General features: G+C 44.6%; 1 protein-coding gene across 3 annotated transcripts in view; it reads right to left on the bottom strand.

Moving 5' to 3' along the window:
* Positions 1–26,173, bottom strand: part of CHIC2 (cysteine rich hydrophobic domain 2) — a 470,301-nt gene that overhangs the window by 70,450 nt on the left and 373,678 nt on the right. Inside the window, exons 4-6 of one of the 3 annotated variants that reach the window (XM_069631652.1) lie at positions 21,916–21,972; positions 21,691–21,750; positions 21,018–21,055 (exon numbers count right to left, since the gene is read on the bottom strand). In XM_069631652.1, coding sequence (XP_069487753.1) covers positions 21,018–21,055; positions 21,691–21,750; positions 21,916–21,972 — 155 coding nt within the window. Of the gene's footprint in view, positions 1–21,017; positions 21,056–21,688; positions 21,751–21,915; positions 21,973–26,173 lie in introns of those variants that run through there. The other 2 variants (XM_069631651.1, XR_011282276.1) reach the window with 2 other exon arrangements.

The following is a 26,173-nucleotide window of genomic DNA, read 5'->3' as shown; positions in this document are numbered from 1 at the left end:
ATCCCACAAGGAGGGCAGGAGCCGCTGACTCTTCCTGTCCCAGCTCCAAGTAACAGTACCTGAAAGCCCCAGCCCCAGGACCACCAGCTTCCAAGATACCAGTCAGTCTCAAACCACCAACCATAAAACTTAAACTCCAATCGATCAAAAAAGATCTGTAAACGGGGATTAGTTGCTTTCACCATAGGTTGCAACATTTGTGCTGCAAGGTGCCGGGAGGGATAAAACAACAAAGCTAAAACGAGGATGGGGAAGTTAGGTTGGGCACCAGCGTGTCTGGAATCGAGCTTTAATTTGTTAGAAGCGATGGCCTAGAAGTATCGTCTTCGCCCACGTCCGCAGTACCAGGTGCACATCAGGTTAGAAAAAGATTTAGCATCGTTTTTCTTCACGTAATTGCCAATTAGTTGCAGCTTTATGCCTAATGACACGCAGGGAGGAGCCCACGTGGAGGAAGATTGTCAGATGGGGCTGGGATCAATGGCCTGGCATCCCTGATGGAGCAGGTAGCCTATTTATAGGGTCTCAGCCAACCGGCCATGCAGGTTTGTACATTATTTATGTCACTGAAGACGCTGTATGCCTTCATAAAGTTGTGCGTACTGATTTCGGCAGAACATTCTGTGGCGCATTTCTAGGTTTGTGGAAATAAAACTTTGAGGTGTGCTGGGCCTTTTTTCCAAGTGAATTCTATTTTTTCTGGTGTGTGTGTTGAGGGGCTTCTATACAAGTGCCTATACTTCCATGTGTATTTTGTTGATCAGGATTTCATCAAATCATATTCTATTGGTTCACTTTCAAAGATCAACAGAACCGTCACTTCACATGCCGATCTAATTGCCAAAAATGGCTTTTTCATCAAAAGGATCCAAAATGGACACCAAAGTAGAAATTGGAGGGAGGGTTGAGTCCATTTACTGCCTCCATGAATGCCTTGATGACCGGCACTTTCCACAACAATACTTTATTTTGGGAGGTGGTGGAAGCTGATAAAGCCGCCAGGTGGACCTTTATAGAGTTGAATACTAACCCTGAGTCTAGCAAGTGGAGCATATCATTTAGAATGTGGGAAGGCATACATTCTATGGGGTTTATTGGTTTAGACGGGCACCAAATGAGAAATCTTCTCCACTTGTCGAAATAAGTGTCTGGTTTACGTGCCTCAGAGGATATCCATCCACTGTTGTGGTAGATTAAGATGTCCGAACTCTATGATCTCAGGAGCCATGCTGCCAAGTTCATGGAGTGTGGTTGAGGATGCACTGTTATTCCCCTGTGTTGGGTCAATAAGTTGGTTTGGCACAGGAGTTTGATGGGATCGTACATCGCCAGTGTGCGCAGATGTGGATACCATGGATGTCTTGCCCACATTGGAGCAACTAGGATGAGCATTATCTGTTCTCTGTGAATCTTGTTCACTACCCTGCTCATTAAGGGAGTCGGGGAGGAAAGCGTAAGCAAATTTCCCTGACCAGCTGATCCATACAGCATTCCCCTTCGAGTCTGGTTGGGCTCTTGGTGAAGTGTTTTAGTGTTTGGACTTCAGCAGACTCTCGGGGACATGTTTTTTCACTATGTGGGATAAATCAGTAATTTTTGTGCTTACAGCAGTTTTCGACATGGGATATCGACTTTTGGTGGTGGGGCGGACCGCAGCCTCGTCTACCGACGTTTGGACGATGTTTTGGGCACGGTGTCTGGTTTGTCTTTAGACTTACGGGGCCCGTCAATGGCGATCGGGACCTAGAGTGCTCAGAGGACAGGGGTTCTGTGGACCTGCCCCCTTGACGCCCTTTGCTGGGCGTTTGGTCGATGTCAATTCCTTGCCACGGGCTATGTGCTTAGTGCTGGGGGTCGTGGTAGTGCTTACGCCGCTGGGTGTCGTCCCCATAACAGCCGCCGGCGTGTCTCTTGGGTCTGCACTTGGGAGCCTATCGGTTCCCCATCGACTTCTAGGTCTATGAAGACCACAACGCTGCCATCACTGGAGGATCCCTCCACGTCCATGGTGGCCTCTGCCTGCATGGCGTGATGGGCACAGCATTAAGTTCTTCGGTCCCGAAGTATCTTTGGCTTGAAGAGCTTGCAGGCTCGACAATGCCCCTCGTGATCCCGCACAAGACACAAATTGCACACCCGGTGCTCGTCTATCCACAGGAATTTTTTATTGCACGTGGGGTAAAACTTATTTGGAGTGTTCTCCATGTCTATGTGAAATGGCAGCCAGACGAGAAAAGGAATGATGAGGGGAAAATGCATTCTACAATGACCACCCCCGACTCTCCCTACTGTTAGGGCCTAGGCCCGGTGTGGCCTTCCAAGGCCGAAAGGGTCCATCGAGTGAGATTTTGTTAGACGGTCGTCCTTTCCACCGCGTCGATGAAGTAGTCGAAGTCGGTTTGGAAAAAGGACAGAAAGAGTAACTAATCTTAATTTTTCATGAGCAAATGTCGTTAGCCGAAATGAACTCCGCAATGAGCGTCCGTCACAATGGCTGAAAAAAACTATCTGAGGGATCTCGATGCGTGAAGGACCATGGGTACAGTGGACGTCACACTAGGGATCGTATTACTGGCACGCACTGTTGATGTCCCTTTTCGAGATTCGAAAACCAAAACTGTAATACTCTGCAGCTTCCACTAGATGTTGGCCTATGCATAGCATGTGATCTAAGCAGATTTCACAAGCCTCAAAAATATATAGCTGGGATACATTACTCACTGTAATCATATTTCTGATGCTGGTATCTGTTTAGATTCACATGCTGTGCATAGGATGACATCTAGTGGAAGCTGCAGAGTATTACAGTTGTTTTTGAAATTCCAAATGGCACGTCGACAGGGCGTGCCAGTAATACTATCCCTAGTGTGACGTCCACTGTACCCATGGTCCTTCACGCGTCGGGGTCCCTCAGATTGTTATTTTTCTGACATAAGGTAGCATGAAGTGTAGCGCGAGTACTGTTTTATCCAAGCAGATACGCATAAGACAAGCTCATAAGCATCAATGCACCTTCTCTCAGAGGGGAGCAAGGGTGGTTGCATGTGAATCTAAGCAGATACAAGCATCAGAAATGTGATTACGGTGAGTAAAGTATCCCTTCTGGGGCTTGTGGAATCTGCTTAGATCACATGCTGTGCATAGTGTAGCGAGCAGTGTTAGGAGAAGGTGGTGGGATGTGAAAAGGTTCATGGGCAAACAGATGTCTTAGAACTGCTTGTTCCACCTTTGCATCTGTCTTCGAATGAGTGTCAATGCAGTAATGCTGAGTGAAAGTGTGTGTTGAGCTCCATGTAGCTGCTTTGCAAATTCTGTCTAGAGGGACATTTGGAGATGGCATTCTTGGAAATGCTGTCTCCTTCTCCGCCTGGTGCTATGGAGACAGTCTGTCTTTCTTAGTGGTCTGGTCTTGTTTACATAGTCAACAACCGCCCTCCTCACATCTAGTGTGTGGAGTTTTACCTCAGCTGTGCTGGTGGAGTTCTGAAAGAAAGCCGGTAGCTCAATAGACTGGTTTACGTGAAATTTGGGGATGAATTTAGGGGAGAACCAAGGGTGAGTATGTAATACCAGCTTGTCCTTGTGTATGATAAAGAAAGTATCCTGCACAGACAATGCTTGTATTTTACTAACTCTTCTTATGGAAGTAATAGCCACTAAAAAGGCAGTTTTGTAATTCAGTTGTTTAAGGTTCAGTTGTTCAGTTGTTTTGACTTGTACATAGGCTCGAAAGGGGGTCCCACGAGCTTAGCGAGTACTACATTGAGATCCCATCATGGCAGTGGATTTGAAATCGGAGGGTGGGGTCTCTTTACTCCATCCATAAATGCTTTGATGACGGGCACCTTCCATCATGAGACCTTATTGTGGGAGGTGGTGTAGACGGACAAGGCCGCCAAGTGGACCTTTAAAGAGTTGAATAGTAACCCCGAGTCTAGCAAGTGGAGCAAATATTTTAGAATGTGGCATGGGGTACATTGTAGGGGGTTAATTTGTTTAGACTGGCACCAAATTACAAATCTTCCCCACTTGACGAAATAACTGTCTAGTGTTAAGTTTTCGTGCTTCCTTCAGGATATCCATACACCTCTGTGGCAGGTTAAGATGTCCGAACTCTGACTTCAGGAGCCATGCTGCCAAGTTCAGTTAGTGAGGTTGCGGGTTCACTGTTAATCCCCCGCGCTGAGTGAGCAGATTGGCAGGTACGGGAGCTTGATGGGAATCGCACATCGCCAGTTTGCGCAGATGTAGATACCAAGGTTGTCTTGCAAACATAGGAGCAACTAGGATGACCATACCTGTTCCTTGTGGATCCTGTTCACTACCTTCTTCATGAGAGGGGGGAAAAGCGTAAACAAATTTCCCTGACCAGTTCATCCATAGGGCGTTCCCCTTGGAGCCTGGCTGGGGGGGGGGGGGAAGACATGGACGCAAAGTCTGGGCATTGACTGTTTTCGCTTGTAGCGAACAAGTCTTTTGTGGGGGAAACCCCATTGAGAGAAGAGGTGCTTTACAACCCCTGCGTGTAGTCGCCATTCGTGTTCCTCTGGTAGGGGATCTCTGCTCAGTGAGTCAGCCAGAGAATCGAGGTCCCCTGGAACATGCTGTGACGATAGGAATATTTTCCGTTTGAGTGCCCATCTCCAAATTTGTTGCGCAAGCCTGGACAGATTAGGAGAATGTGTGCCCCCCTGTTTGTTGATGTAAAACATTGCTGATGTGCTGTCGGTCAGGACTTGCACTGATTGGGTCGCTAGGTGAAACTCGAATGCCTGAAGGGCCTTGAATACCGCTAGTAGTTTCAGCAGATTGATGTGGTTATGTGCCGCCGCATGAGACCAGAGACCCTGAGTAGTGTGATGAAGGTAATGCGCCCCCCCCACCCAGTGAGTGAGGTGTCTGTCGTGACAATAGCTTGCACCTCCGGATCGTGGAAGGGTTTCCCCTTCAATAGATTTTCTCTTGTCCACCAGCAAAGATTCCATACTAGTGTTGGCGAAACAACCACTAGATCGTCCCACTGACCGCTTGCCTGAGACCACCGTTTCGCCAACCACTCCTGCATGGGTCACAGGCACATGTGTGGTACCAGGCAAATGCAAGGTGCCATCATGCCTAGCAAACGCATAGCCCTGCGTACGCTTGTCTGGCGTCCGGCTTGAAGATGCAGTATTTGCAATAACATGTTTTGGACTCTTTCCTCTGATGGAAAGACCAACCCCTCTTCGGAGTTTATAACAGCTCCCATGAACTGTTTGGTTGTGTTCGGCACTAGCCTTGATTTATTCTCGTTCATGGAGAAGCCCAATTGAAAGAGAAGGTGGAAGGTTCTTTGAAAGTTTTGTCTGCAAATTAGGGGAGTCGCCCCTGTAATCAGCCAGTCGCCCAGGTAAGGGTACACTTGGATTGCCTCCCTGCACAGGTGTGCAGACACCACCGCCAGTACCTTCGTGAATACCCTTGGAGCAGATGCTATTTCGTAGGGCAGCACCTTCAATTGGTAGTGCTGTTTCGCGATCTTGAAACGCGAGAATCTTCTGTGCGCTGAGAACATTGAAATATGAAAATGGGCATCTTTCATATCCAGTGTTGCCATTTAGTCCCCCTCCGCTCCCCCTTTTAGTAGAGGGATTACCTCTTGTAGCGTAGTCATGCAGAACTTTTGTGGCTTGACATTTGTTTGCAGGGCGTAAATCTAACACTGGGCGCATTGTTCGATCTTTCTTTGGAGTAGGTTGAATAAATACCCCTGTTTACCCGATTGGCCGGGATGATTTCTATGGCGTCCTTTTGGAGAAGTGTGGCAATTTCCTTGAGGAGGATGCGTTGGTCTTCCTTAAGTGGGTTTTCTGGGGTGGCGGATTGTTACGGGGTCGCTCTAGGAGCTATATACAATATCCATCCGCTACGGTGGACAGCACCCATTTGTCTGAGGCGATTCCCTCCCATGCTTGGGTGAAGTTGGAAATACACCCTCCTACTGGAGAGGCATGGGAGGGCACCTGAAGTGAGCAGTCACTGTTCCGGAGGTGGGGAACCAACCCTAGAGGAGGAGGAGCCCCTATCCCGACAACGGGATCTGCATGGCCCTCTCTGGTAATTGAGAGGCCTGGCCTCGATTATTCCCCTAGGACATTCCCCGATTTTGATTATAGCTCGAACCCCTCTGGGAATGTTGTCCACGTGAGCGACGAAAATTACTGTTACCCCTCTGGCCAGTGGGTTTGTTCGTCAGCTGGCCCAATGACTTCAGTGTATCATATTATTCTTTTGCAATTTTCAAGGCGTCCTCAACGGCCTTATCAAAAAGTATGTTGGGCACAGTGGGTTAATTGAGCAGGGTGGCTTGCGTCTCCTGCTTGAAGCCGGATTGGCGTAACCAAGCACGACGCTTCATAGGTCCCTCTGCTATGATTCTGCCAGCACTGTCTGCAGCATCAAGATTAGTCTTTAACAAGCAGCTTGAAACTGCTGTGCCTTCCCAACCCACAAGGGCCAATTGTGTCTTGGGGAGTTCTGGGGCTGATGAAAGCAAAGCTGAGACCTCATTCCATTTATGGCAGTTCTAACTAGCTAAAAGGGTGTTATTAGCTATTCTGGCCTGGAAGGCAGTGGAAGAGACCACTTTCCTCCCCATCGCATACAGCCTCTTGCTCTCCTTGTTCGGAGTAGCTTCAGAGGCGGTTAGAGGTGTACCAGCTCTCTTCCTGGTAGTCGTAACAACGAGAGAATCAGGCTCGAGTTGTCCCCGGTGTATCTGGGGTCTGAGGGGGCAGGTCTGAAAAGCTTTTCTATGCAGGGTTAACCGCTCGGGTCTGATTAGGTGTTTCCAGCGAGGGTTGCATCTTTCGCTGAACGGACCGCAGGAGGGGGATGAATTGAGTGACAGCCTTCTTATCCCCCAAAATATCATCAACAAAATCTTTGTTCTGCTGAGTTTCCTGCATTGCTATCTGAAAAAGTTCAGCCGCTTTGACAAGCACGTCATTTAAAAGTGGCTGGTTATCAATGGGTGAATCAGTCACAGTAGGATCGGATTGACGGGAGAATCCATGTTGTACATGTCTGGATCTGGGTCATCACCCCACCCCCATAATAAGGGTCTGCCCCCTCTTGATATGCATAGAGGTCCTTGTTGTCAGTGTCCGGATCATACAGGTCAATGACCGGGGGGGTCTAGCACTATGGTATTGGGCAAGACCTTTTAGAAGGGGGTTCAGGGATCTGAGAACCAGAGGCAGCTGTTGTGGGAGGGGTGGACTGGAAACTGGTGAAATAATGAGGGTCTTTTTCATAAAAGTTTGCCATGAAGGTCATCCTCCTCATGACCTTATCAAAATCCTCACATGAACATTGGGTAGAGCTAGAAATGGACATTGGGTGAATAGGAAGTCCCTGATCTTGTAGAGTGGATGGGGCTTGAGGTGAAGGCTGGACCTTCTTTAGGGCTGAAGATAAGGAAGCTTGTGCCTGTGGGTCTTTACTCTTGTGAGGGGGCCTACCCTCCTGGGACCTTTCCCTAAGAGGGGTCTTAGAAGACTTCTTCTTGCACTCCCTTCCTCCGACAGTCCCTCGGGGACATGCTTTTTTACCAAATGGGCTAGACCCGCCTGAATATGGTTTTTTACCGTTTGACTAACACCAAATTTCGGCTACGGGCTGATCCGAAGTCTTATCTGCTGACATACGACATTTTGGAATGGTTTTGCTCACAATACCTGTTCTCTCTTTTAACAGTCGGGGCCTGTCATGTGGCGATCTCGACCTGGAGCGCCCAGAGGACAGTGATTCAACAGACCTCTCCCCAGATGTCGTGCGATGGCCTTTGAGACACGTGTCGAGTCTCGGCCGTGGGTTGCAGTGAAAGGGGTTGTGAGAGCGCCCTTAAGGCCAGGTGTCGTCCCCGTAACAAGACCCCCGGCCTGTCTGATGGGTCAGGGACCTGCACTTGGGAAACCTGAGATTCCCTGTCGCCTTCGCAGTCTGATAACGCGGTGTTGCTGCCGTCACTGAAAGTCCCATCCACATACATGGTGGCTTCAACCTGCATGTCGTGGTGGGCCCAGCGTTTGGTTATGCGGTCCTTCAACGTCTTGGGTTTAAAGAGTTTACGCGCTCGACCAGTCCGTGGTCCCGAGGGAGAAAAAGGTTGCACACAAGGTGCTTGTCGAGCCACGGGAACTTTGTTGCACTTAGTGCACAATTTAAAAGGGGTCCTACCCATAACGGAATGACACAGCAGCTAGGCGAGATTAATGTAACAAAAGAGGCATATACATTCTTAAATGTCTATCCTCTTGCTCCCTACTGTGTGGGCCAAAGCCTGAAGCAGCCTTTCAAGGCCGGACGGATCAGTCGAGGGGAGTCTTCGACGGTCATATCTTCACCACTGTCAGATGATCTCGATAGTCGGTGACATGGATTATAAAGGATAGTAAGAAAATCTATCAGTAATTGGTATAAATCAATGGTGATAAGCCAAAAGGAGAACTCCGCGAAATAGTGTCCGTCTACAATGGCGGAAAAAAACAATCTGAGGGACCTAGATGCGTGAAGGTCCATGGATACAGTGGATGTCACACTAGGGATAGTATTACTAGCACACCATGTCAAACTCCCTTCTCAAATGTTGAATATATATATATTTACATATATACACATGCATGCATATATACATACACACATATATATATATATATTAGCAAGTGCAAGACTAGGTACATCAAATGAATAACATTTAAAGAAAGATCAAGGTCTGTTAAGATGGCTGGGACATTTAACAGATGTCACAGGATGGGGGATGCACAGAAGACTTGAGATCCAATAGGTTTAGTTAAATGTTTATTCTTGCAATATAGAAAGGTTGGAGTGAGGCCTATGGAGTCTAACAGGGAAATGCTCTAGCAAAAGAGGATGTGTAAAAATACAGCAGTGCAGAGGTTCAGGCAAAACAACTCAGTGAGGAGACTTACTTAACTGTGATCGAAGTACCATAGGACCGTGGTCCCTAGTAGTTTCCCTAATCTACAACAGCTTTCAATCAGGGTTCAATGAGCGGCAGCTTGAGAATGGTGGAAAAAAAAAAATCGAGATTCATCTGCTTTGATCTTTAAACCATAAAATAAGAGATCCGTCTTCCTAAGTGTGGGGCTCAAAGCAGGATGCCTTGGGACACATGGAGGGTCTCCTCGAAATGCTCTGTATACCTCTAGGTATAACTTCAATGCGACTAAGCATTCCTGTGCCCCAAAGCCTGCTGGCGTGTGAAAAATTGGATCAGCTAATCTGACATTATATCAGCCCCATAACAGAGACCAAAGGATCATGAGGATTACCATGTTACTAACCAGTATACTTGGATTCTAGAGACATTGAGAGAGTATCCAAAGCAATCAAATAATGCTTTTTAATTGATGTAGACTAAGAAGAGATGTCAGGATATAGGCATTTAGTATACACTCACCATATTAATTGTATTGTTGCATAGCTTTTAGGCGCATTGGCATTTTATCCACCCTTACACCAAGAAAAATGTTTTCTGTCCAAGATTGATTGTTTAGGCGCAGCCGCTGTGTAACCGCATCAGTGGAGGCCCATCTTAGTTTTTTTTTTTTTTTTTTAAAGTCTAGGTCAAGTCAGTGGTCTAGGAGGATTGCCAATCTACTGTTACACTTTGATGGCTGGTACCTGGTATCCAGGTCTCCTGTAGTAAAATAAAATCTGCAAGACAAGACTGATAATAGGAGATTGCCATTCAGGCATTTGCTCAAGAATCCTGAAACGTGTTGCAGGGTTGGTGTCATCCACCTTGTACCATGTACCATAGAGCCAAGCCCCTATAGTAGCCCATAGGGCGCCTCAAATGTGACCATGGTATTAGTATTGCCCCTTTTATCGTCCAAATCTCATAGATGAAGGATTTTCACTGAAGCAGTCATTTTTGCTCAATTTCAATTTGCTAGTTCTTACCCAGAACCTCCCCGCTCCCACTCGGGGTTGACCAGTAGGTCAGACTGCTGGTTGTTGGTAACAACGGCTTTGGGTTTCCTCTTTGCAGGGTCATTTGAGAGTTACCTTGTGGAACTTAAATTTGTAAAACTATACTGTGAGTTTTCATGTGTGCATTTTATATCTCAACCTACTGTTCTCAATCTGCAACTTAAGAGCTCCCAAATTGTAACCAACAACTTGCTTGACAGTTATGTTTATAGCACTCCTTACAATTAGTAAGGTGGGGAGATCTTTGGGATTTTAGGTGAATACCCTTTTCACTTATTGATTAGTTCATGGGGGAAGTATCAATGAATCATCTTGTGTGATAAAACAATATTCTGTTTAATTACCTTCTTTTTGCATACATAATTAAATTGTGAGTTTATTAAAATAGAGATACACAAGAAATGAACCCTAATGGAGCCACTTCACATTTCCTGCAATACTCGTCGTTTCTCGGTCTTAATCCTATTTGGATTAGGTTTTGGGATTGCGTATTAGAGTTCTCCCAGAACTTGGCCACTTCTTCTCCTGTTCCCTCCGAGTCTTGCCTCTTCCCAAGCTGGGGGTCTCAGACTTTGGATTCCAGAAACAAACAGAACTGTTTTCCATTTTAAACCTTCAGGCACTTGAAATAACAGAGTACCATGTTTTTCCTCAGTCTTCCAAATATTTGTAATAATGGCATCTTTCTGTCATTTGCAGACTGTTACTCAACCAGTCAATTCCCTTTTCGGTCTTGCTAGATGTGGTACAAATAGTTGCCAATGGACAAAACAGGAAAACTATCATTCATTCAAAGTCTATGCGAAGACAACATGGAATTGAATCATTGACTGCAAATATGTAGCGGACATGTACATAACCGGTCAGAGAAATAGGAACGAAAGAATAACCAGAACTAACAGCAATGGACAAACTGAAATGCAGAAAAATATGGCACATGCAAGAAAGCAACCAGGGACAATCAGGGGTTGAAATTATGATTTAATTAGCAGAAACTAAAACTAGCTCTTTGGTACTGGGCAACAAATAGGGAGATGCTACCCCTAGAGAAACAGGAGCTAGTACATAGCATGCCACAAATTAAATTTCACGTGAGATGCAAAGTTTAAAGCATAGGGATTGTATTTAATGAACAAAACCTTAGAGATCCTATAGTTGTTGCTAATGCTTCTTTATTCACATTCCCAAATACAGAATTAAACTCTGTGCATTTGGAACAATCTATAAATACACACATCTAACACGTGCATTTGGAACAGTCTATAAATACATCTAACACGTCATTTAAAGCATAAGGAGTTATAAATAATGGACACCATTATACATTTGCATCTTATGTGGACGTTAGATTTGAACTAGCTCCTTCTTCCCTAGTGGTAGCTCCTGGCAACTGGTTAATAGTGGATACCCAGGAGCTTTTTTAGCTCCTGCTTACCCAATCTTAATTTCGAGCCCTAAACGTCACATGGGTATGTTTGTATGGTACCAAATGGCCCCAGGAGCCGAAAGAAGATCCTGGTAGCTGTTGCCGTCAAGCTAGCCAGGCTCTTGTGGTGCAGAAGCAGGAACTAAACAGTGGTCAGCTCCCAGCAATTTTGAACCCTGAAAATACTGCTACTCTACCAGTCTGCTATGGGCTTGAAACCAGTTCTTCAATTTCCTTTTCAGTCTTCAGACTTGGAACAAATGTTTGTATTTCTTATTCATTCAAGAGAGGGATAGATGCTTTTCTCTCTCAAGCTGTGTTAGACTTAGTTTGGGATAGTGGATTTCATTTCCCTCTTGCAATGTTCTTAGGTTTGTGCTGGGTATGGAAATGTGTTTCCACCTTCCCTCAGCCTTCTCCCTCTGAATACTGGTTAGACTGTTGCTGGAGTATTGGAGTTTTTTCTTTGTTGGAAAGCAAGTGTTTAATACCCTTTTGCACCAGCCTGATTGGGTTTGTGTTGAGTACTGCACTTCGCTTCCCAGTATGCATCAAACTTCTACGTTTCAATCTTTTCTAGCCTGGGTCTGGGCTATTGGACACATTTTAAGAGTGTGGAATAAATGTTCACACCTTTTCCACAATCCTGATTGGATCGTTATTCTACTTAATTTCCCAGCATGCATCAACGTCTCTCTTTTGTGCAAGGTTAGATTGTTAGATTTGAACGTCGGATTTATCAGAGTGCAAAAGGAATTCAAGCTCATTCAGTTGTATAGGTTTGTGCTGGAAATCGCTTCCCAAAGTGTGTCAACCTTTCACTCTCTCAGGGTTAATCAAAGTTTCACGATCCTCCAACAGACACAGCAACCACTTCAGGTGTATGCTGGTACTGCCTTCGCCATTCCAGGATTCCTGGCTCTCGTCCACTTCATGCCTTCAGCTCCAGACACGCAGCATTCTCTCCAGGGCATATTTGAAAGGCCTGTGCCTCCACGGGCTTGTTCACAGTGATCTCAGATTGAGGTTTTCTTTGGCACGACTTCCCAGAAAGAGGATTTGCCACAGTGTACAAAATTGTGACAGGTTAAGTTACAACAGTTAGAGAAATTGCTCAACTTTCTCCCATATGTTTTGCAGAAGTAGAAATTCAGCCAAATGTGGGCTAGTGAGAAATCTACTATTATTCAGTCAGTCAGATGATCACTGGGACCTTCATCAAGACCAAAATAAAAACAGCCATCTCTTTGTCCAGAAAGGGGGAGGGGGAATCAGCTAACCAAATGCTTACTGGTGGCTTATCAGTAATAAAAGGACAGATGCAGTCGTTTCAGGAATTATTGTGCTTGCGTAAATTAGAGTTATTGGATGGATATATTTGGTATTTAACATATTAGAGCAGCATAGGATACTTTACTTATATACAGGAAGGAACAATGCTCTTGTTCACAAAAGAACATAAAATAGATTAGAAATCAGATTTGACTGGAAGCAGTGAGCTTCTTACAATGAGGTGAGGTCAACTGACATTCTGACCAGGTCGTGTAAGGGAGTAAATTAAACAGTCACGGGATCGTAGATGGGTGGACACAGATGGACAACCAACATTAGAAATGTTTAAGTGCAGGTAGGCGGTACAGCCAGTTGTATTGGGATGTAACCACGATGGATGAAGTGCTAGAGTGGAGCAGAGAAAGTAAGGGACAAAGGCAGATTAGAGGCGAGGGAAACATGTCATCTAGAAGGCAGATGAAAGGTAGGTTAAGAGGGTAACTCGGAGGCGAGGAGGCAGGCTTTTCATTTGGTTTTAGACAGTGTGGACTGTTTCTCAGATGTCTGGGGGAAGAGAATTCCATCTAAGTTGAGCAAGACGATGGAAAGAGTGGAAGCGTGAGAAAGCACATAGTAGGAGATTATGAAACAGCTTGTCGAACGGGGTAGAGGATAGATACTGTGGTGTCTTACCGTTGATAGGTATGTGAACCAGGAGAAGAACTTTAAATATGGTGCTGTTTTGCATAGGCAGTGTTACACTCACCCGATATCCCCGGGGGCGTCTCTGGAACCCTGGATGCGTAGTTGCCCAGTGCTGAATAATGAATCTGCAATTACAGAAGAGAGGATTTGTGGTAACTGTCTCTAATGGGTGAATCTCCCACCTCCCTCTGATCGGTCCCCTTCACACTGGTTCTTTCTCACCTTAGTTATTTGTAGGGTGTGCCATTTGTCCTGCGTTTCTTGTGCAGGGGCGCATGACGTTTGTTGGCGAGATGCCCAAGTTGCTTCACTGGTGCAGTGCGCCTTCCTTGGGCCCAGGCCTGCTGTGACCCCGAATCTGCTGATAGCAGGTAGGTTTGTTAGTTGCAAGTCTTTGCACCTGAAAAGGTGATAAAGACAATAACGGAATCCCACCACAAACAGAACAAAGGGTTTGCTGCTGCCGAGCCGGATGGGAAGCATGTTTTTATGTAAGAGAAAGCGCAAAGCGTGGCACCTTTATTGTCTTTTAAAGCTAACCTGTGTTTTCTTCTTCTCCTTACAGGCCGCTGTGGTGCTGCGAGTGGAGAGCGCGATGAAAAACTGGCCCCCGGAATCCGTTAAAGTAAAGCGCTGTGTGGTTGTTGTATATTGAAAGTGAACCTGAATAGGTCTCCTTTTCCTTTGCAGGGTGTTGCTGTGGTGCTCTGGATGGAAGCGCAGCGTGGTGCGATGGAATTCAAGTGAGAATTTTGGAATTCGATGTTTTGGAAGCATGCGCGCTCTAATACTGTTTTTTCCTTTTCCCGTTATTGCAGGTTGCGATGTTTGAGCAGCAGCTGTGGTAACGGTTCGCCAGAAGTCTTTAAGCTAGTACTCACAGGTGAGTGATGTTTCTTCTCCTCTCGGTTCCACAGATTGCAACCCGGATGATATGCGGAGTGCTGGATGGTGTATTCTCCGGTAAAACTAAATCTTGTTCTTGCAGGACTACAGGAAGATGCTGAAGACCAGGAGCTGGACACGGTGAGTGTCACGCTGCTAGTTGCAGGATAACGCAAAGTGTGTTCTGCAGTCAGGGTATGGTTTATATAGCCCAGGTAAAGTAGTACCATGGAATGTTGTTCCAGACCTGCCACACCCAGAACACTAGACCGCATGGCTTGGTTCTTGAGAACTAGGCTGTGTGGTTGCTTCCATGTTGGATTTAAAGACCCATGTAGTCAAGTGAAAGTAAGCCTGGTAAGTATCTCCTTACAGTACATGAGCCTGGTGCCCGATGTGCCAGGACTAGCTCCAGGAGCCTTTTTGCAGAAGTCCTGAGGCCCTTGGAGTAGATGGGGGTAAAGGGGGCTTGCTTGTGGCCCCCGACAGTGGTCATGACAAGCAGCTATCCAGTCTGGTTATGGCATGAGGAAGTAGGTGTGACGTTCAAAAAGGAAGTTGAAAGAGTCCTGGTAGCCAAGTTAATGATCTTGTCGAGAGGATGGAAAACATATTTGGGGAGACCGAAGAGGATGCTCGGACAGTAGTTCTGTTTTGATGCTTGGCTGTGTTGACAGAAGAATGTTCCTTATATATAGGAGGTTGAGGTGATTTGCTGTTGCAGTTTTGTAGATAAAAGTAGAGAAGGGTCATAGATGACGCCCAGGTATGTAGCTTAAGAGCAGGGAAGAGTGTCATGTGGGAACTGGATAGGTAGGGGGAAGAGATACGAGAGAGTATTTTACAGGGAAGAAAGGCACATCTGTTTTGGTAGAGTTTATCAGAGTGCAAAGCCATGCAATATTTAAATGGCAGAGACACAAATGGACATTTAGATAGAGATCGGAGGAGAGTTCAGGAAAAGAGAAGATTTGAGTGTTGTATGCAAAGAGTTTATGAGAACCGGAAGGAGGAGATTAGGTGGAGATTAAAGAAGAAACGGCCAAAACAGCTTGTGGAACACCAACAGTTAGACGAGAGAGTCAGAAGTATTGTTGTTCCAGGAGACAGAACTGGCAAGGTGCCAGGTAGGATTCAAGACAGGCAAAGGATTGATCGCAAATCCCAAGAAAGAGTATTAAGTAGACTAGAGTGATCGACAGTATCATAGGCAGCAGACAGGACAAGGTGGATTAGGATAGAGGATAGGTTGTAGTGGCTAGCAGAGGTGTTGAAGTTGAAGACATTCAGTTTCAGTAGAGCGACCATAGCATAAACCTGCTTGTAGGGAGTCACAGAGGTTGAGGATGTCTAGGAAATGTGTAAGACTGTTGAACACAACCCTTATGAGGAATTGAGTAGTGCAGAAGGAGAGAAGCGGGGCAAAGGTTAGCTGGTAGATTCAGGTAAACCCTTTGCTTGTTGGGAGAGGGATGAGGGTGGCAGTTTTGAAAATAGAGGGAAAACGAGCAGAGCTGAAGAACATGCTGAAGAGTTCAGCGAGGTGAAAGGCAGTGCTGTGTTGCAGGTAGGTCGAGAAGCCAATAATGTATGTGATGAGCGTTCACTATTAATACAGTTTCCTGATATTATATTCCTGTTACTGTACATTTAAATACATGTGTATTTAATTGCAGTGTCCTGAATGAATCCATAAGAGATGAATACTATGGGTGGAGGAAGTTTAGATACATACCTGACAAAGGTAAGTGGGGCCTGCAGCAGCACTATGAGACCAAAGTAGCCGGCCTTCATCATTGCAATCAACTGCATGTATTGCAAACATGAATTACGCAAGTTTCGGCGAGAATCCATGCTATGGATCTATTTTTGAAACGAGGAGGGGTGACAGCTTTATACTGAAACTGACATTTACTTACTGACCGGGCGTAGCATTCGCAGCAAATCCGTTATCAACAATGGTAATTTAAGATTAAGTGATTCTTATTTCTCCAAGTTCTGAAAGGGCCTTCAGGCGCTTAGTTTACAGCAACGTAATTAAAGGTTGTTGCGGTTGAAAATCGTGTACAGAGCTCCAACATTATGTTTGACGAGATCGGAGAACATAGGTCTCCATTTATATACCTTTATATTTTGCAAAGAGCTGCATGAATTCTCACATACGAAAAGTTAGGTCGATAGTTTCCAATATTACAGCTTGTTATGGGCCGACTACTGGACTACTTGGAGCGTTATAAGATTACAACAATTTAATAAAGCTATTCAGGCCCATTTTGGCTGTGCAGTGTTTTATCTATTTCTGTTCTCTTAAAGGGGGACATTTCCAATGCTGCCGCCTCAGAATTTAGAGGGAATATATTTCACAATAAACAAGAACACTTTCAATTTGTTTTCAAGCAGAAATTACCAAAATCGCAACCTATGTCTGGATGGCATTGGAATGTTCAGACACTACAGTTTCGATTGCCCTTGTGATGTTACTCAAATATTTAAGACTGCATCAGGTTATAATAATAATCATCAGCACTGGAGGTTTCAGCACATGACATTTTTGGTGACAATCGGTGATGGGTTTTAAACACATCAATTACTTAGGGTGACGAGACGTCATGGTTTTCACGGAACAGTCAGGAGAAATCACCCTCCGTCCCGGGGACTGGGAGTTTTTCATTTTAGAAACCCCGTCCGGAGTTTGCATGGGTGGCTTCGATAATTAAAACTAATTATTTTTAACAACACTTTCAGAATTTGAAGTTGGAGGTTTGGCTCGAACCACCAACCATTCTGTCACAAGTCACAACACTTATTGACTGTGCCACAGAGACTGGCTTGGAAATGGTTGTACAGCCAGCCATGTAATATCAATGAGAGCAAACGCTTGTATTGAATTAACATGCCAAGATTCACAGACAACTGCACAAATGAGATCATATACACTTTATAGAAAGGAGAAGTGCTGGAAATTTGATTGGGTGGTGGTTGTGGGGGCGTGTTGGGGATGGCCGGTAATTGGTGGGCTGTGATGGGGTAGTCTCTCTTATGTTGCTGATCGTCACGGTTTTTAATTTTGGAAATCTGGTCACCCTACATTTACTGCACCTAAAATGTAGGTCTCTCATCATGGCATTCCTGGTCTTCAGACCGTCGGTGTGATCGCCGGCAACGACTCCCCCCCCCCCACCCACATTTATACCTAGGTCGTTCCTGTCAGAAGCAGCCCGAGACTTCAATCTTGGCCAGCATATCTGCCGGCCCTGCATCCATCTTTTTCCAGGTCGCTCCTGGGAGACAAGGCTTGGGACTTCCTCCAACAATTACCCTGCATGCTGGCTGCTGCTTCCCTCCACCCTGGGTCACTACTAGCAGATGTGATCCGGGCCTTCACTATACTATGCCCCCAATTCTGCTCCTCTCCTTGCCCAGGCCACACCTTGGACACGGCCTGGCATTTTAAAAGCAGTCAAGCCTCCTCTTGATCACATTGCACTACCCGGCCAAATTCCTGTAAAACTTCCAGGCACATACCACTCTCCCCAGGCCTGAGGTTCCCAATTATTTTAAATCTCAAATTTAGGATATAAAAGCTTAGCCGACCTTGCCAGACGGTCTTACACGGAGATCTGGGCCTTATACCTTGTTAAACGCCCTTTCTGTGCTCTGCCCTTTCAGCATTTAGGGTTTATAACTGCTAGTACAACACTCTTCTCTATAAAGCTTAATTATAACCCTTGGTTGCTCAGACAGCATTCCCATTGGACAATCAGCAGGATATAATGACCAGAACATCGCCCAGATTGGTTCCTATAGCCCACAGATTTTTCTTAACACTGCATTTCTAAGGCAGCCGATTCCCTGCGACCACCAAGTCAGATTTATGTACCAACCCACATATACACAATAACCCATGGTAACTCGGTGTGTGGACCCTCCAGATGTCCTGAACAACTCCTATGAACCTTCATTATGGACTATGCTGGCTAGGGATCATGGCAGTGGATGTACAAAACATGCAAAGGGCCACATAATGAGTAATCATGCTATTTGCGATCAATTTGGGGCAGGGATTATAGCTTTTAGGCACCACCCTCGGACTGTGCCTGTCGTTATAGGCAGCACAGCACATACCTACAGCCATTTCCCTATGACCGCCTGGGCAGATTTAGCTACTAAATTCACCTGGGCTTTTGCAGGAATTTCACTGCAGGACTAACATTTATGCTTTAAACTTCCAAGAACACCACTGATTAGAATAGCTTTATAGAGCACGTCCTCTGCCCTTGCCAGGCGTTCTGGGCCCCTCAGCTGCACTTGGGCCTTTAACATTGTGCCCATAACAGCCGGTACAGCCCTCAGAACGAAGCTATGAAGCTGAATTATAATCGTGGCTCCCATCAAGCCTATGGGTGAGAAGCACTCTCTGAATAAAAGTCACGTATATTTTTGGGAGAGCAACATGTGGTTTTCTTTGTGGTGGTCCTTCTACTAACATCCAGCATTTATGAAAGCAGTGATGGACACTCTTGCATTCATACATAGCTTATGAACCATTTCAAGGAAAGCGATTTTAGTTGTGAAGCGCAGAGACCTGCATCTACAATACTATGTTTAAGGAAACCGTTATTTCTTCAGAGTTGCCCAAAAAAATCATATTTAAAAAATGTTTTAAAAAAACAAACAAAAATAAAAAACGCATGTATACTGCCAATTGTACCCTATATTTCACAAATATTTTTATTACTGCGACAGCTAGACTAGTATTTTACTACGCTGGCATGGAATGCAAAGTTTACCTTTCACTTTCTTGAAACATTTGGCAATATAAAACATTCTAATTTAGTGAAGCTAAAAAGCATTTAATTCTAGAGAACAATACAAACTGAACAATTAGCTAACTAAATTATTACTCAACAATAGCTAGTGGCAAGTGTAAATGGTGTGGCCTGTTAAACACATTTCATATTAAGCTACCAGATACAATTTTTCATATCTGACGTTTGGCGAGAACAATCTCCTAACCTCAACAGATCAGAATCACGGCTGCATGTGACCAAATAGAAAAAAAAGACTGTTTGTGAAGGCAATACAACCCAGAAAACACTTTGGCAATTGGTAAGGTGCTGGCAGGTGTCCTGCCCGAATTACGAGAGGGGTGGTTTGGGCTTCTGCTTCCACACCAAACGTCCATCAGTGCACGAACTAGGACTTTGCTGCATCACTTCTAGAGCAATATAGACCAAGCAACGCTACAATCCCCACCGAGCCATCTTGAGAATTGTTAGGAGAGCACTCTTATCAACGAGGCAGTAAGAGCAACCAGATATTTATTACAAATGTGTAGGCTATGAGCGAATCAGTGTTGAGAAGGCTTCCTCCTAACAGGGCGGCCTATCAATCTTGGTTTGACCGTAGAAATGTATATTTTAAGTTACGTTTTAAAAACTAAAAATAAAGTAAACAACTTGGGGAAGGAAATCAAACATTACAGAGGTGCCTTTAACAGTATAAGGGCAAAACAGTCACAGCATGAACTGTCTAGACTACCATCACAAAGGATCTCTACCCTAACATATTCAAGTTATTAATACCCAAGTCGGTTCGTGAAACGAGGCACACTCGTGTAAATAACTGCCATGACATCTAATCAACAGTACATTAACTGTGTGAATTCTTCAACAAAAACAGACTGAAGGAAACCTGTGATTTTGAAAATCTTAAAGGCAGATCTAAACTTAGTGCTCAAAATTCATAAAGCTTGGAGAGAGGGTCCGACGCTGAATGTACACGTGCCCTAAATCGTACCAGGGAGGTTAATTGGTCCTGCAATTCACAAAAGGGGACAACAATATAAAGAATATGAAGCATAGCAACAATGATATGCCTACTAATGTTTTGTGCCCTCCAGGCAACAAGCAGCATTGCAGTTCTCACACAAGGCCATTAACAGTGCTAATAATACAACGTATTCTTTGTGTTGTGGCTTTGAGCTCCACCTAAGCTGTTAAAGCAGGTTCCCAAACTGTTTTTGAAAACTTTTCAAACAGAGCAGCACACATTGCTAAAAGGGCTCAATTCACCGTAAATAGTTCAGGTAAGCAAGTAAGACTTCAACACGGGCCTATCTTATTTAGGGTAAAAAGGGATCATGCTCATAAAATGTACTGACACGCAAATTTAATAAAAACAGAATGTTTCTAGAGAAAGCTTGACCAGTTTGAAAACCGGATTGCCATTTTCCAAAATGACATTCCCTATATGACATTCCCTATACGTTTTCCACATCTACCATTAGATGAGATGTTCTAATCAAATCGCTCATCATCATAAATTAACATGTTTAATATAATAGACTGCAATACAAAACCGTACAGCATTCACTTCTTTCAATAGTGCTACTTGGTACAAAGCTTGGAGTTAGAAAAAAAAAGTCTATTATGTTGAAGGACAGAAATAGGATCGTGCAGCATTTAAGGAGAACAGAGACCTGTTAAAGTTAAGAGTACAAGCTTATTTTAAGGTAATTTTCAACTATCAAAACCCATTTTTAATTGAAATCGTTTTGCTCTTTATACTAGATGCATTGTTTCAAAGAATAAAACAAATCGTGGAACGAAAATGGTGTACAAATGTTAGTCGTTAACCCTTTCATAGTGTAGGTCAGAAGGCAAGGCTCTCCACTTCTTAGTAATTGCATCTTTAAGAACTAAAAAGCCTTCTGCTTGGAAATACTTACTAAAGGCAGACCCTTTTAAATAGCATATGCACCACTTTCTAGAAGAAGAAAAAAATACGAAAAACAGTAAGTCTTTGGGAGATAAAATACCATCAGTCTAGTCTTTAAAAGTCGGGAAGTTTACTGATTGCTTGGTGCTGTCCAACTGGAAACATTGCCAATATACTGAGTTTTAGATCAGAATAGCTTTTAAAGCTGCCGTTCAAAATGCTACATCTGAACGGTGAAGGCGTGCAGCTGGTAACAGATAGAAGGCTAAAGGTTTCAGAAGCTCCAGCAGCTTGGCATGAAAGGTTCCCCCTCCATACTCCTATATACCCGTTTTATATCATGCTAATCAAGTCTCCTGCTTGCTGCGTAACCAAAGTTGCGATTCTTCTTTATACAGCAGCTACAATTTCACACCCCATCAACACACGCTGAAACTATTTTATCCTGGCAATTAATTTATTATTTTTCGCCACACACTGAAGCCTTGTTTTCAGGTCATTCATAACTTTATAAATCAGCCCGACGCATGAGACTGGGCATCTGCGGACCGTAGAAAATCCTTCCACGCAGGCGATTAAGCACTTGACACCTTTGCTGATTAATAATCGCGAAAAGAATGAGATCAGAAGCAAAATAAATGGTCATTTAATAGAGAAACTCACAAAACAGCCCTTTAACTTACATATTCCATCATGTTATTCGTTTCACATTTCCTTTTGCTGAGTCTCCAGTGCAAGCACAGCTGGAAAGGAGAGAGAGAATAAAGAGAAATGAGGTCTATTTTATGGCTGCATACAGGCCAGGCCATTTGTCCACCTTTCATATTTCTTCCCCTAACAAAAGCATCTGTTTCCATACTGGGCAATTCGGAGCCCAGCAGTACGAAGCTGCTCCCCGCGGCACTCACCTTGTGGTATAACCTATTGTTCTCCCATTCCAACAACTTCTCAATCGATCTTCGTGTCTGCAAGACAAACGAGAAAGAATGTTACTCCTCGCTGCGTTCAGGACAACTTAGGTTTGCAGCTGCTTTTTGTGTGGAAACGGGAATAGATGGGGGGCGGGGTGGGGACAGTGACAGAGTGCAGGGTGGTCCGTGACAGAATCAAAGCTTCTTGGGTGTTAAACAGTAACTAAGAACCAGACGGGTTTGAAGAAAAAAAAAACAACGAGGCAGCACAAATGCGTGCCACTGTTTTCCAAACCCAACAAATCCGCAGACATCTTTAAATGCATATAAAATAAACAATGCCTACAAAACGGCAGTCCGAGGACTAAGGCCATTTAGTCTGAGGACGGTAGACACATTAAAGCTGGTTGAGGAAAACTAAAAATGCTATTATAGTTGAGGTATCGGGCGTAACAATGTGCACAACGGGATACATAATTAAAATAAACGCTGGTTAAGCGTCAACTAAAAATGTACCTAATTAATTATAAGTAAAGCATGGGTTTCCCTCCCAGTGCATTAAGTATTTTCGTCCATAAACGTAAACAAGTGCTACATTAAACTATTGTGCCAGAAAAGATGTTTAAATGCCGAACCTGCATTTGTACGTGTGCTAAATGAATTTATCACAACAACAAAAGACGCTACGTCTAGGCCACCAGAAGGTACTGGTTCCAACAGAAATCAACTATTAGAGGGAGAGTGCAACCTCCCCTAGTGAAGAAAAAAAGACACAGGACCACATCGTATTCGTTAACCAAACTCTTCGGATTACTCTGCGATGCACACAAAGTTAAGGACACTGTCAAACTGTTACAGACAGGGGAGCCGACTTATGAATTTCCGGAGGGGTGGGGAGGGGGCAAATACAGGAAGTGACATCACTGGCAGTTATAGGATCGCATATTTGCATGTAGTCGCCATGCAAATGGTGAGGTAGGAGGCGCGCGCAGAACAGTGGAAACATTAGCTAGCATGTACTGCATATACTAAAGTCAAGTAAGAAGAAGATTTAAGCCTTCGAATTGCATTCCAGTAGGCCATCACTGCCCCTACTCCACCCCTCTATAATCATCCAGGTTGTAGTAGCCCTCAAAAGGCAGAGCAACACAACTAGGATGGGAGAACGAAATGCTGTCCCATCCTGTGAGTGTGTCTAACGGCAGAGCAAAGACTGTGCTTGTGCCTCCTACCTTGGAGCACAATCTCACTAATTTGGTGCAATTCTCGCAAGTAGGAGCATGGGAATCCCCTGCGTGTGTGTGGGCTGCAGACCCCGGATCACATGCTCACTTCTTCAGTGTGAAACTCTGGCCAAGGCTCTTTGGGCAAGCATTCAGGATGGGTCTCACACCTATAAACAGTGTGATATATTCAGTGGGTACCTCACTCCTTGGAGCATAGTATCAATCGTTGCTGGTAATCTCACAACTGAATGTACAGTTTCACTCTTGGTCATCTCAGTGACCCCATGTATATTAATGGAGTCAGTCTCCCATCTGGGAAGAAAATTATATTTCTGTTAAAACACTCTGAATTGTCACTCCAGCTTTCTCGATCTATTGATCCATACCATATTAATTCAATGTGTGTGCAGGGGTGATAACTTGTGTCTGAGAGAGCTCATTCTTTCATTCAGGAGAGATAAAGGGGTATCAACCCCCCTGTATGTGGGATCAGGCTAATTTTGCCCCATGGCCCCTCCAGAAGGAGTGAGCAGGTTTTAAGACCCTGCTGATTCTGCTATCCGATAGGCTTGAGCCTTCAATCCCTTGCCCCATCACGGCTCCCAACATCCTGAGCGGCAGCTTATAGACAGCAGGGAGCTCCGGACATGCATTATAAATAACCAATTAAAATAAAAAGAAATACATCTGTTGAGAAGTGCTGGGGCCTTGTCAATAAGAGTAGCAGCTCAACTGAGAAGTGCTGATGTTGTCCCATCAAAAGTATAGAAGCCCCACTAAGATGAACTAGCATTGCCTCAACAAAAGCCTAGTATTATCGCTGAGAAGATTCAACAATTATAGAAGCCCTGTTACAGCAGTACTATCCCATCAAGAGTATAGCGAGCTAACTGAGGAGTACCAGCATTGCCCCATTTCAAATATGGCAGCTCTACTAGAAAGTACTGGCTCATACACCTCCGCTCCCCGCCCATAGCATTCACCCTCACCACGTGCACACTCAGACATGCAAACAGTCTCATTTGCCCTCTCCCTGCCCCTACTCCCTGCCCCCACCCTCGCTTTGCATCTGTACCTCCATTTCTAACAATGCTTCTGGGTAGGGTATACCTCTATATCTGTACACCCCTCCTGCCAAGAGGGGTGCACAGATGTACAAATACACCAAACCCAAAACGATTTTTAGAAATTGAGGGACAGACTTGCTTTGCATCTGTGTCTCCATTTCTAAAAATCCTTCTGGGTAGGGTGTACCTCTACATCTGTGCACCACTTCTACATCTGTGCACCGGGGTATGGATGGAACAAAGGGCCATCCATACTGCATCTCTTCTCTCTGGCTGGCGGGTGGGGGGAGAGGGGTCTCAGCCCCGACATCATTCGCACCCCCCCCTCTACTCGGCGCCCCTGGTTGCAGACACTCTTTCTTATAGACGTTTCATTACCTTCCCCCAGTCATCTACTACAGGATCCAACTGCATCATGATGCCTTTACACAGCATTCTGATATGCTCATCTGCTTCTCATCGAAGCACATGGTCTAAATACATTGAATGGGCACTCCATTTCAATACTTCCCTCTAGCGAGAAAGGACTTTAGTTTACGATCTTTACGACTTTAGTTTAAGTTCACACTTATCAACATAAATCACAGCCCAAATTACAAACAAAAGTCAACTTGGGGGTTTGATTAACCGTCTACCTAGTAGGGGGAACCCTTGAGGAGCGCGTCTCTTGTGGGTTTTCTTCCTTTTGCCTGCAGAACCTGTGCAGGATAATTTCAACTGCTAAACGTGCCCGAGTTATCCTCTGGGTTTACAAAATCTTGTGGGAGTGGTCACAGAAGCCTTCCTGCAAATTCAGAAAGTGGTAATCCACTTCCAAAATATTGCTGACATACCAGAACCACCAGACCAAGGTACCAGTTGTCATCCAAAGACCACTGTGCGCTCCTGCAAATCGTGACCTCCAACCCTGGACCCAACAATGGGAGCAGGGGTCCTCAACGAGGCTAACTTACCTCGGGTTGTCTGCGTTCATTGTGTTTTGAGGGACGGGTATACCTACTTGTTTTGACTTTCCCCTCCATTTTCAATTAATTTTAACAAGCGTAATGCCAGGACACAATTCAAGTGAACATGCTGGCAGAAGGGGATACAAAGCTTTTACGTGTTTAGTTGTTTAGTTATTTGTTCACCCATTGACTGCTCGTGGCCATGCTAATCCATGTGGCCATGCTAGTTCATATGTCCATTCCCGCCCAGTTCCTACCCCTCCAAAAAACCTAATATTTGAGCTCGCTTTAAACAAGCCTTTCCATCAAACGTTGCACTCAGTGCTTGCCAGGGTTGTTTTAAAGGCGTCTTCTGAAAGTTAATGACTTAATTTGAGTTGTAAACACTATTAGTATAATAAAATGTCTTAACCAGGTCTGCCTTCAGCCACCGTATTTAGTGCCTGTCCCATGCCTACACAAAAGTCCAAAAAGTTGGCATTGTCAATGCTTGTTTTTTTAGGACTCGACCAATATTTATACTCTGTGCTTGCCATTGGTGGTGGAACCTCAGCCTCACTCTCTGGTGTCCCCATGCACGACTGATGGGTAGCTGCCCTTTTCCTGTACAGGAAACATTGTAATCTTACAAAATATTGCACAGACTCTAGTACCTCTGCTGTATCAAGACCAATTACTTTCGAGGAGCAGGAGGGCAGTGCTGTGATTAACTTTTAAACTAGTCCCAAGTACTCAAAGCTTGGTTAAATTACCTAAAACATTGCCACTTTTCCTAGGATAGAGCTTGCCCCTCATTAAGTTTAGTACCAAGTAATGGTGTTGCCTTATAGCACTATAAGGCCTGTGCTATACTGACGCCCATCTTTGCCCCCACTTGAGGCTAATCTTAGTGTTGCCATCGAAACTATTAATTCTACAGTGTGATGTACGTCCGATTTTGTACACTAAACTGTATACCTCTATACTGTTTTTTTAAAAAAATATATAAGTATTTCTGATTGAATGCTAACCTACC

The sequence above is a fragment of the Ambystoma mexicanum genome, chromosome 6q (assembly GCF_040938575.1).
Source record: "Ambystoma mexicanum isolate Mex_15411 chromosome 6q, UKY_AmexF1_1, whole genome shotgun sequence".
Classification (NCBI taxonomy): domain Eukaryota; kingdom Metazoa; phylum Chordata; class Amphibia; order Caudata; family Ambystomatidae; genus Ambystoma; species Ambystoma mexicanum.
The sequence above is the reverse complement of the archived record's forward strand: the minus strand, read 5'-3'. Positions and strand labels throughout refer to the sequence as shown.